Below are 12,849 nucleotides of genomic sequence, written 5' to 3' on the forward strand. Positions count from 1 at the left end.
CACTCTACAAGAGAAAGAGAAAAGAGTCCTCTGACCATAAGAGCTTACACTCTACTGGAGGAAGAGACTTACCCAGTGACTTAGGAGATGGAAAACAAATTTGCAGTACAAATTGTGGTCCACTGGGAACTGCTGGTCTGTGATGGCCGAAGTAGAGAGGATCCTGCTGACTATAAGAGCTTACACTCTATATGGGAAACAGGACCCTTCTGACCATAAAAGGTTACCCTTTACAAGAGAGAGAGGACCCTGCAAAATATAGTGCTTATAGTATATAGATGAGATATATCATTAAATGCAGCACTCAAATGTCTATAGCCAGTGAAATCAGCCATTTATACTCTTAAAGTTTAATACATACAAAAAGTATATAGATGATACTTATCATGCGTTTATGTTCAGATATACATTCCCAACTCCCAACACGTTTCCCCCATCTTATTATAGGGCTACCCTGAAAATATCATTAATGCAGGTTATCATCACGCAGTGACAGTAGATAGGAGAACCCTACTATCACCCTGACCAAGACAAGAAAGTGAGGAGGTTACACGCCTCATCGGTACGGGGTTTTGAGATCAGATCCTGATATTGGACAATGTGTTACTTCCCTGCCATCTGTTACCTTCAGAAGAGGTAAATCCCTGGAGGACCAGCTGGTACATAGCCACTTCACGCCACCTAGTTCGGCTGGTACCTGGATGGACGGAAAACCACTGGGTACTTTTAGATGTGGCACCTGCAGCTTCTGCCAATATATCACCCCATAGGAATCATTCAAAAGTTCAGTGACTGGGAGGGTATCCGGACCCAACGACTAGACAACAAAGAGTGCAAATACAATTCTAAGAAAGATTCAGGGAGATAGAGTTTTTGGCTCAATTCATTATTGAGTTTAATCCTTCTTTGTCTATTTTTTGTCGGTATTCAAAAGTTTATCATTTGCGAGAGAGAATCTCACTGACCATAAGAGCTTACACTCTACAGGAGGAAGAGACTTACCCAGTGACTCAGGAGATGAAAAACGACTTTGCAGTACAAATTATGGTCCACTGGGAACCGCTGATCTGTGAAGGCCGAAGGAGAGAGGATCCCACTGACCATAAAAGCTTACATTCTTCAGAATAAATTGGACCCTTTTGATCATAAAAGATTACACTTTACAGGAGAGAGAGGACCCTGCTGACCATAAGAGCTAACACTCTACAGGAAAGAGAGAGGACCTCGCTGACAATAAGAGCTAACACTCTACAGGAAAGAGAGAGGACCTCGCTGACAATAAGAGCTAACACTCTACAGGAAAGAGAGAGGACCTCATTGACCATAAGAGCTAACACTCTACAGGAGAGAGAGAGGACCTCACTCACCATAAAAGCTAACACTCTACACGAGAGAGAGAGATGCTCGCTGACCACAAAAAATTGCACTTTACAAAAGAGAGAGGACTCCACTGACCATAAGAGATTACTCTCTACACGAGTTAAAGAGAGAAGACCCCACTGACCATAAGAGCTAACACTCTACAGAATAAAGAGGACCCTTCTGATCATAAAAGATTACACTTTACAGGAGAGAGAGAGGACTCCGCTGACCATAAGAGCTAACACTCTACAGAAGAAAGTGAGACTTACCCGGTGACTCAGGAGATGGAAAATGACTACCATACAAACTGAGCTCCACTAGGAATCGCTGACCTGTGATGGTCCCGGTACTGACCCCGATACTGTACAACGTATGATCATCTGCTAGATGACATCACTGCAGGGCATTATGGGAAACCCCATTTAGTAAAATGACGTTAGCCCACTGTCTAATACTTCAGCAGTGTGGGAAATGTCATAGGGAAATTTTTTTTGTGGGGAATCACAAATCGAGTCTCAAAATGTTCAAATTCACATAAAAGCGCTAATTTCAATACATTTGACCCAAAATCGATCCTCCACGGATCAACTCGCTCATCTCTAGATATTACCCCATGTGTTATGTTTTTGAGTAATCTCTTTGAGTACATTGATTTGCACAAAATAATTTTGGGTAACCTTTGATATCCGCCCCTTTTTATGTATTAGTTGTGTCCCCTTTTCTTTAAATATTTTGTAAATCTGTGCGCTATTGAAAAAAAATCAATATGTTTTTGCTAAATAATAATAGACTCTTATTTATTTTCAGGGTGTGAGAAATATAGATGTATTTGTATATAGACTGTGGATGAGATGAGATGAGGATGTGTTTGGTAGTGCCTCCTGTGGTCAGGTGGGAGGAGCCAATGCCATGTCCATATATGGTCATGTAGGGGGAGTATAGACCTGTACAATGTGCAGTAATATCCAGTGTGTACCGGACCCCTGTGCTGAGCAGATATGGCTGCAGTCTATATACTCCTGTTCTTACAAGGTAACAAATGTCACTTTATCCTTATTATATTATATGCAATTTTTATGATATTTTTTAGTAACATTTCCATATGATATTTTTTATGTATTTTGTACATTCTGTGTGACAGTTTTGTGAATGACAAGATATTTGGGTCATAATAATATGATTTAAAAAATAAACATTTAGACAAATAGTTAGATATTAAATTAGACCCTTAAAGAGTCACTTATTTTGCACCTTGAAGATTCCGCAACTTTTTAAATATATTTTTTATCGTCGTATTCCAAAAACCAGAACATTTTTCCATTTTTATTGATACAGTTTTATAAGGGCTTGTTTAATTTGTGAGACATGTCGTATCTTTTAATGACACCTCCTGGGGATTTTGGATACATATTATTTATTGATTAGGATTTATTCATCCGAGTGCGGTTTGATTTTCATGGATTATCAGAACGGAGAAGGTAGAGAATTTTTTTTTTCTCCATGAGAAAATCAGATGACACTCTGATCAATCTCTGATCAATCTCTGATCAATCTCTGATCAAAATAATCAGTCCGTTTTTCTTGCATGTGAATGAGGCATTAGTAGGATTGCTTCTTACAAGCCAAGCAGAGTTTTCATTTGTTCCACTTTGCCTGTATAAGACTTATTCATCGTTTTTTTATGGGAAGAACAAAAAAACTGAAATGATGAATTTTCCTTTTTATGGCATTTAATAAAATGATCATTATCTAGCTCTGGTCATTATAGACATGGTGATATATTATGTGCCCCATTTATTTTTCTTACTTTTTTTTAAATAAAGTCATTTTAATGGGGTTTTGTTCGCATATATATTTTTGCAATTATTTTTGGATTTTGATACATTTTTAAAAACTTTTTTGCCCTTTAACGTCCATTAGTCCCGCTTTAGGACTTGAGCATGTATGAGCCTGATTATATTCTGAAATATTTCTGTATTGTTGTGTAATTTGCCTCAGGTGCAGCCGCTGCACAAAGATGGAGGCAAAACGGGATCCGAAAAATAATTTTTATTACAAATATCAAAAAATATCTCTAGAAAATAATTTCAATGTAAAATATTCAATATGACCGAGCCTGAAAGGATCTTTAAAGACTGGTCACTTTTTTCTTCCTTGCCTCTCCGTAGTTCTGCAGCCGTAAATTTTTTTTAAATGAAACCTTTTAAAGGCAGAAAAAAATATATTTTATTATGATTTTAGTACTGAGCTAGGACTTAAGCATTGACTCTTGTGTCTTTCAGTGATCTCCGGTCACTTGGTCGTGTATCAGCCACTGAATGCTATATCAGTAGAAGTTAACACCACCGCAGTCATTCCCTGTGTGTCCAGTGAACATACTGATAATGGTCTTCAGATCTATTGGTTCCAAAGGAAATGGATCTACAATGAACGTCCTTTATTAGTGAAATCATGTGTTATTGATAATAATACACACAAATATATCTGTAAATATGATAAAGGCTTCTCTGAATTAGCCATATCTAATAGTCAACACAATGACTCTGGGGTTTATTTCTGTGCACTTAACTATGTTGATCATTACATTTTTGGAAACGGATCATATTTGAATTCTGGAGGTAAGAAATGGAGAAAATATTAGAATATTAAACAAAAGTCTGAAAATTCGATGAAAAGAATCAAATCAAACAAACGAGTAAAAAATATTAGACTTTGTCATTTTTTAATGAGGAAAATGACTCAAAATCACATGTCTGAGAGTGGCAAAAGTATGTGAACCTTTAAAATTTGCAGATAATTTGAAGGTGAAATTAAAGTCTGGTGTTTTCAATTAATGGAATAATAATTCGGTGTGAGTGGGTGACCTGTTTAATTTAAAGGACAGAGATGTATCAAAGTATGATCATCACAACACATTTATGGAAGTGTATCATGGCACAAACAGCAGAGGGTTTGTTGATGCTCATCAGGCTGGAAAAGTTTACAAAATCTTTTCTAAAGAGTATACTCCACCCATGACCAGTCAGACAGATTCTGTTCAGATGGAGGAAACTAAGAACCATTACTGCCCTGCCCAAGAATGGCCAACCAACAGTGATCACTACCAAAGCAAGGCGTATAATGGTCCGCAAACTCACAAAGGAACCAAAGGTAACTCTAAGCAACCAAAGGCCTCTCTCACAAAAAGTAATGAAAATATTCATGAGTCCACCATCATAAGGACACTAAATAACAATTGTTTCAAAGTAGGATTGCTTGGCGAAAGCCACTGCTCTCCAAAAAGAGAAGCCAGAAGTCTATTACAACAATTTTTTTTTGTGGACTGATGAGACCAAAATAGAGCAATTTTTGTTTAAATGAGAAATGTTATGTCTGGGGAATGAAAAACACTGCATTACAGCATAAAAACTTTATACCATCTATGAAATACAATGGAAGTTATATCTTGGCTTTGGTCTGTTTTGCTACATCTGTGCCAGGACGGCTGCCATCACTGATGGATCAATAAATTCTGAACTCTACCAGCTAATTCTAAAAGAAAATGTCAGGACAACTGTCCATGAGCTGAATTTCAAGAGATTGTATTTCATGCAGCAAGACAACTTAAAGCACACAAGACATTCTACAAAAGAATGGTTACAGAAGAATAAAAGTACATTTTGGAATGGACAAGTCACAGTCCTGGACCTAATCTTATTTATACAGTATATTATGTGAGAACCTGAATTGAGCCGTTCATGGGAGAAAAACCCCAGCATAAGAGTTAAAGCTGCTTTATAGGAAGGAATCTGCTAAAATTCCTCCAAGCCGATATGCATGACAAATCAATAATTGCCGGAAACGTTTACACGCAGTTATTGCTGCCCTAGACGATCATAACAGATGCTAAAAATAAAGGTTCACATACTTTTGTCACACACAGACTTGGATCGCTATTCCTAATAAAAAAAAATTGCAAAGTCTAATATTTTATTTTTTATTTTGTTATCGTTATCTATCTACTAGGACTCTGTCTAAAACACAGGGAACTTAGTAAACACCATTTTAACCCCCTTTCAACATCTGCTGTAGATGTAAGTCCGGTAAGTTTGACATCAGGAGTGTGCAAAGTTTTTGAGGGCATCATAAGAGATGACCTGCAGAGTTACATCGCAGAGAATAATATAATAAATGCTAATCAGCACGGATTCATGACTACAGTGTCCATTTTAGGACATGATCAGATATCAATGTCAAACATCAGAATGATGTCAGATTGAGGCTAAATACCCTGTCTGAGAACTGATTTTGATAAGTGACTTTGATAAGTGATTTTGATAAAGTGACTTTGACAAGGGACTTTGGTATGTGATTTTGACAAGGGACTTTTACAACTGATAATATTAATAAAAAAAAAATCACTGATTGCCTAATTACTACTGTAAAAAAAACTAAACCCTATATTCATGAAACGCGTAGGGCTGACTATTACTTCATGTATGTAGGGTTTAGTTGTGATTGCATTAGTAATTAGGCTAGATACCCTATGCTGCAGTAGTTGGGATAAAATAATCTCGACGCTCTGATAAAGCTGGGGTGTATCTAACTCTAAGCCTCTGTGTATCTCATTCAACTTTTCACTCTGTAGTTTTGAGGGGCACGCATTTTATTGTATGAGTGTTCCAAATAAATGAGATTTCAGTGACACTAGTGTGGACTTATTAAATCTATGCTAGATTGATAATAAGTACTAGTAATATCTGTTTATACTAGTGCTTGAATTTAACACCCTACTGTGACTATACTTCAGGGATAAAGTGGTACAGAAAGTATTCAGACCCCTTTACATTTTTCACTTTTTGTTTCATTGCAGCCATTTGGTAAATTCTAAAAAGTTCATTTTTTTCTCATTAAAGTGCACTTAGCACCCCATCTTCACTGAAAAGAACAGATGTAGAAACTTTTGCATATTAATTAAAAAAGAAAAACTGAAATATCACATGGTCATAAGTATTCAGACCCTTTGCTCAGACACTCATATTTAAGTCACATGCTGTCCATTTCCTTGTGATCCTCCTTGAGATGGTTTTTCTCCTTCATTGGAATCCAGCTGTGCTTAATTAAACTGATAGGACTTGATTTGGAAAGGCACACACCTGTCTATATAAGACCTCACAGCTCACAGTGCATGTCAGACCAAATGAGAATCATGAGCTCAAAGGAACTGCCCAAAGAGCTCAGAGACAGAATTGTGGCAAGGATCAGATCTGGCCAAGGTTACAAAAGAATTTCTGCATTACTCAAGGTTCCTAAGAGCGCAGTGGCCTCCATAATCCTTAAATGGAAGAAGTTTGGGACCACCAGAAGTTTTCCTAGACCAGGCCGTCCAGCCAAACTGAGCAATCGTGGGAGAAGAGCATTAGTGAGAGAGGTAAAGAAGAACCCCAAGATCACTGTGGCTGAACTCCAGAGATGCAGTAGGGAGATTGGAGAAAGTTCCACAAAGTCAACTATCACTGCAGCCCTCCACCAGTCGGGCCTTTATGGCAGAGTGGCCCGACGGAGCCTCTCCTCAGTGCAAGACATATGAAAGCCCGCATAGAGTTTGCTCAGAAACACATGAAGGACTCCCAGACTATGTGAAATGAGATTCTGTGGTTTGATGAGACAAAGATAGAACATTTTGGTGATAATTCTAAGCGGTATGTGTGGAGAAAACCAAGCACTGCTCATCACCTGCCCAATACAATCTCAACAGTGAAACATGGTGGTGACAGTGTCATGCTATGGGGGTGTTTTTCAGCTACAGGGTCAGGATGACTGGTTGCAATTGTAGGAAACATAAATGCAGCCAATTACAGTGATATCCTGGATGAAAACCTCTTCCAGAGTGCTCTGGAGCTCAGACTTGGCCCTAGGTTCACCTTCCAACAAGACAATGACCCTAAGCACACAGCTAAAATAACAAAGGAGTGACTTCAGAACAACTCTGTGACCATTCTTGACTGGTCCAGCCAGAGCCCTGACCTAAACCCAATTGAGCATCTCTGGAGAGACCTGAAAATGGCTGTCCACCAACGTTCACCATCCAACCTGACGGAACTGGAGAGGATCTGCAAGGAAGAATGGCAGAGGAACCCCAAATCCATGTGTGAAAAACTTGTTGCATCATTCCCAAGAAGACTCATGGCTGTACTAGCTCAAAAGGGGGCTTCTACTCAATACTGAGCAAAGGGTCTGAATACTTCTGACCATGTGATATTTCAGTTTTTCTTTTTTAATAGATTTGCTATCTGTACTGGGAGCAGTGGGGATCGCAGGGTTCTGTACTGGGAGCAGTGGAGACCACAGGGATCTGTACTAGGATCAGTGAGGACCACAGGGATCTGTACTGGGAGCAGTGGTGACAACAGGGATCTGTAATGGGATCAGTGGGAACTGTAGGGATCTGTACTGGGATCAGTGGGGACCGCAGGGATCTGTACTGGGAGCAGTGGGGACCACAGGGAACTGTACAGGCAGCAGTGCGGGCCGCAGAGATCTGTACTGGGAACAGTGGGGACAACAGGGATCTGTACTGGGAGCAGTGGGGGCTGCAGGGATCTGTACTGGGAGCAGTGGGGACCACAGGGATCTCTACTGGAATCAGTGAGAAGCGCAGGCATCTGTACTAGAAGCAGTGGGGACCGCAGGGATCTGTACTGGGAGCAGTGGGGGCCGCAGGGATCTGTACAGGCAGCAATGGGGGCCGCAGGGATCTGTACTGGGAGCAGTGGGGGCCGCAGGGATCTGTACTGAGAGCACTGGGGACCACATTAATCTGTACTGGGAGCAGTGGGGACCGCAGGGATCTGTACTGGGATCAGTGGGAACTGCAGGGATCTGTACTGGGATCAGTGGGGACCGCAGGGATCTGTACTGGGAGCAGTGGGGACCGCAGGGATCTGTTCTGGGATCAGTGGGAACTGCAGGGATCTGTACTGGGATCAGTGGGGATCACCAGGATCTGTACAGGGAGCAGTGGGGGCCGCAGGGATCTGTACTGGGAACAGTGGGGACAACAGGAATCTGTTCTGGGAGCAGTGGGGGCTGCAGGGATCTGTACTGGGAGCAGTGGGGACCGCAGGAATCTGTACTGGGAGCAGTGGGGGCCACAGGGATCTGTACAGGCAGCAGTGGGGGCCGCAGGGATCTGTGCTGGGAGCAGTGGGGGCCGCAGGGATCTGTACTGAGAGCACTGGAGACCACATTAATCTGTACTGGGAGCAGTGAGGACCGCAGGGATCTGTTCTGGGATCAGTGGGGACCACAAGGATCTGTACTGGGAGCAGTGGGAACCACAGGGATCTGTACTGGGATCAGTGGGAACTGCAGGGATCTGTACTGGGATCAGTGGGGACCGCAGGGATCTGTACCGGGAGCAGTGGGGGCCGCAGGGATCTGTACTAGTATCAGTGAGGACCACAGGGATCTGTACTGGGAACAGTGGTGACCGCAGGGATCTGTACTGGGAGCAGTAGGGACCGCAGGGACCTGTACTGCGATCAGTGGGAACTGCAGGGATCTGTACTGGGATCAGTGGGGACTGCAGGGATCTGTACTGGAGAGCAGTGGGGACCACAGGGATCTGTACTGGGATCAGTGGGAACTGCAGGGATCTGTACAGGCAGCAGTGGGGGCCGCAGGGATCTGTACTGGGAACAGTGGGGACAACAGGGATCTGTACTGGGATCAGTGAGAAATGCATGGATCTGTACTGGGAGCAGTAGGGGCCGCAGGGATCTGTACAGGCAGTAGTGGGGGCCGCAGGGATCTGTACTGGGAGCAGTGGGGGCCGCAGGGATCTGTACTGGGAACAGTGGGGACAACAGGGATCTGTACTGGGATCAGTGGGAACTGCAGGGATCTGTACTGGGAGCAGTAGGGGCCGCAGGGATCTGTACAGGCAGTAGTGGGGGCCGCAGGGATCTGTACTGGGAGCAGTGGGGGCCGCAGGGATCTGTACTGGGAGCACTGGAGACCACATTAATCTGTACTGGGAGCAGTGAGGACCGCAGAGATCTGTTCTGGGATCAGTGGGGACCACAAGGATCTGTACTGGGAGCAGTGGGGACCGCAGGGATCTGTACTGGGAGCAGTGGGGACCTCAGCGATCTGTACTGGGAGCAGTGGTGACCGCAGGGATCTGTACTGGGAGCAGTGGGGTGACGCATGGATCTATACTGGGGCTGATTCTTTTTATCCTCTTTATTAATGACCTTGGGGATGGGATTGAGAATAAAGTGTCAGTCTTTGCTGACGACACCAAACTACTGTATGTAGGATATTGAAATCTGATCTTGACATTACAATATTGCAGAACGATCTGGATAAGATGAAGAAACCAAAAAGGTAAACAGCTCTAGGATCCGAGGAAACAAGGAATTTTTAAAGTAGCAACTTTATTAGAAAAAAATCATAAAAATTACTCCATCCAAAAATGAAGGAATGAATAAATAAAACTGAGATACAGGTGCAATTGAATAGCTGTTACTAGGACATTTTCAGCAACGCGATTCGATCGCTCAGAAGCGATCTTTTTCAAAGCTGCTGGACAAATGCTAACACACCATTTAAATAACATGCTGACAAACCAAAAAAATCACCCAGGTGAGATCATTACCTTCAATGACCCAACAGGTGATTACCAGCATGTTAAATTACATACAGAAAATAACAGCAAGATGCAAACAGTTAAAAACCAAGTATGAACCCTGAAACTAGCACAAATATCCTAAAAACATGACAAGAAAAACCTAGTCAATTATAGTGATTCATGAAATTATTGTTATTATTGTAGGTGTCTGGTCAGGAAGAATTTCCATGCTCCATTCTTTGGACTGCTCAGGTGAACTGGCTGAAACTTTTTATATATTAAGACCTGGATAAGATGACTGAATGGGCAAACAGTTGGCAGATGAGGTTTAAAGTAGATAAATGTAGAGTAATGCACCGAGGATGGAGTAATCCTACTGCTACATACACATTAAATAGGAGTATACTCGGGACTACAGAACAGGAGAAGGACTTGGGTATTTTGGTTACAAGTAAGTTGAGCAGCAGTACTCAATGTCAGGCAGCAGCCGTAAAAGCAAACAAGATTTTAGGATGTATAAAAAGAGAAATAAAGTCTTGCGATCCCAAAGTATTGTTACCCCTTTATAAATCACTGGTGAGGTCATATCCGGAATATGGGATCCAGTTTTGGGCTCCACATTTTAAATAGGATATTCAGAATTTAGAGTCAGTTCTAGAGCGGGCAACTAGATTATTACACGGGATGGAGGCCACTCATATGAAGAGAGGTTGGAAAAGTTGAGCTTGTTTGGTTTAGAAAAACGACACCTCAGAGGGGATCTCATTTGCATGTATAACTATATGTGTGGTCAGTACAAAGGACGTCACATGACTTATTCCCTCCAAAGACCACACTAAGGAACAGTGGGCTCATTACGGGTGGAAGAAAGGCGATTCCGGCACCTAAACAGGAAAGGGTTCTTAACAGTCAGAGCAGTCAGACTGTGGAACGCCGACCACAAGAGGTAGTGATGGTTGACACTATAACAGCTTTATACAAGGGCTGGATGATTTCCTCGATACACATAGCACTGTGGGTTATAGATAATTTAACGACAAAATGTACAATTGGGGGAGGAAGGTTAAACTTGATGGACCGAGGTCTTTTTTCAACCCATGGAACTATGTACGGCTCAAGTCGGAAGTGGGTGTGTGGATCGGGCTCACTCAGCAAGCACGCCCTATACCTGGCAGGTGATAGCTGTGTATTAGAGTAAAAAAATGTTTAAAAAAATATGAAAAAAATAAAAAACCTAAAATTTCAAATCACCACTCTTTTCCCCCATTTAAAATAAGTAAATAAAAAAAATACACATATGTGGTATCGCCGCATTCAAGAAAGTCAGATCTATCAAAATATAAAAAACAACCCAATTGATAAACACCATAAACTAAAAAATTCAAGAACGCCTAAATCACATTTTTTTGGTAGCCATAATTCCACAAAAAAGGCTGTAAAAAGCGATCAAAAAGTTACATCTATCCCAAATTGCCGTTAATAAAAACTTTGTCTTGCCCTGCAAAAAATAAGCCATCACACAGCTGCATCAGCTGAAAAATAAAAATGTTACAGGTCTCGGAAAATGGCGACGCAACCCCCCCAATTTTTTTTGCAAACTTTTGATTTTTTTCAGCACTAAAATAATAAAAAACTGGACATGTTGGGTATCTACGTAATCATACTGATGAGTGGAACCATGTTGCAAGATCATTATTACCACAAAATGTACATTGCAAAAACAATTTCCCCAAAAAAATGTCTGAATTGTGCTTTTTTCACTATTTCACCGGACTTGGAATTTTTCCCATTTTCCAGTACACTGTGTGGTAAAATAAATAGTTTCATTCAAAAGTTAAACTTGTCATACAAAAAAAAAGCCCTCGTATGTCTATGTGAACAGAAAAATAAAAGAGTTATGGCTCTGGGAAGAAGGGGAGGAAACAACAGAAACGCAAAAACTGAAATTGGCCCCACCGGGAAGGGGTTAAAAGCGTAAAAGCCATCCCACCAATGGCAAAGTGTACCCAAATCAGGTTGGTCCTCATGTCCTATATTAAAACCTTACATTAGGACTTGTGTAAAAACCTGATTTAGTTTTAGGTTAAATTTATGCAAAAATATGCAAAATTCTTAAAGGTTCACAACTTTTAAGCAAGTGACCGTCCTTTGCAGGCACAAAAAGTCACATCGCAGGACAATGACCGGTAATAACATGACATTTTCAAATCTATAGATATGAGCTTATTATTTTGTCTTCTTTAATCTCACTTTCACTATATGTCATTTTTCCTTGTGCAGACAAGTCCACTCCCAAAAGCTCGGTCCATATTCTTGCTCTTCTTCAGCCTCCAAGCACTTATAGCTTATTACAACTGACTTGTGTGGTACATGAGGCTCGTGATACAGTTCATATAACCTGGAACGTTTCTGGAAGACAACACAGGGGCCGGACAATCTCTAAAATGGAGTCAAATGGAACATGGACAATTATGAACTTCATTTCACTACCTGGAGACAACTGGAACAATATAGAGAAGGTCACCTGTGAAGTTTGGCTTGGTTCATCTCCTATCAGTGTCCATTGGGTAATAACAGAAAAAGGTAATGTAATAATATGTCCTGGATGTGGAATTCATTGTACTTTTATCTAATTTTATAAATAGAAATATCTATTGATAAGTGAATGTTTTGAAATTCAATTTCACCAGCTTCCCCAAATTTTCAATGGAGATTTACTTAGCAGCCAAACGATTCATCTCTAATTTAAAGTTCTCCAGAGCATAAATAGAAAAAATGTGACTGAATTCAAGCAGAACTACTGTAGATCCACACAGATCAGCAAGGGTCTGTGTCTATCTACATTGTATCTCCATGTTACTTGCAATACTCTG

General features: G+C 41.1%; 1 protein-coding gene across 1 annotated transcript in view; it reads left to right on the forward strand.

The window, feature by feature from the left end:
- Nucleotides 1-2,818: 2,818 nt before the first annotated feature.
- The window catches only part of LOC141155418 (uncharacterized), an 86,836-nt gene continuing 76,805 nt past the window's right edge, over nt 2,819-12,849 (forward strand). The window contains exons 1-3 of the mRNA XM_073642284.1: nt 2,819-2,840; nt 3,645-3,980; nt 12,257-12,559. Of these exons, the coding sequence (XP_073498385.1) occupies nt 2,819-2,840; nt 3,645-3,980; nt 12,257-12,559 (661 nt within the window). The remainder of the gene's footprint in view (nt 2,841-3,644; nt 3,981-12,256; nt 12,560-12,849) is intronic.

The sequence above is a fragment of the Phyllobates terribilis genome, unplaced genomic scaffold (genome assembly GCF_046119375.1).
Source record: "Phyllobates terribilis strain yellow unplaced genomic scaffold, ASM4611937v1 Scaffold_7__3_contigs__length_470593459, whole genome shotgun sequence".
NCBI lineage: Eukaryota > Metazoa > Chordata > Amphibia > Anura > Dendrobatidae > Phyllobates > Phyllobates terribilis.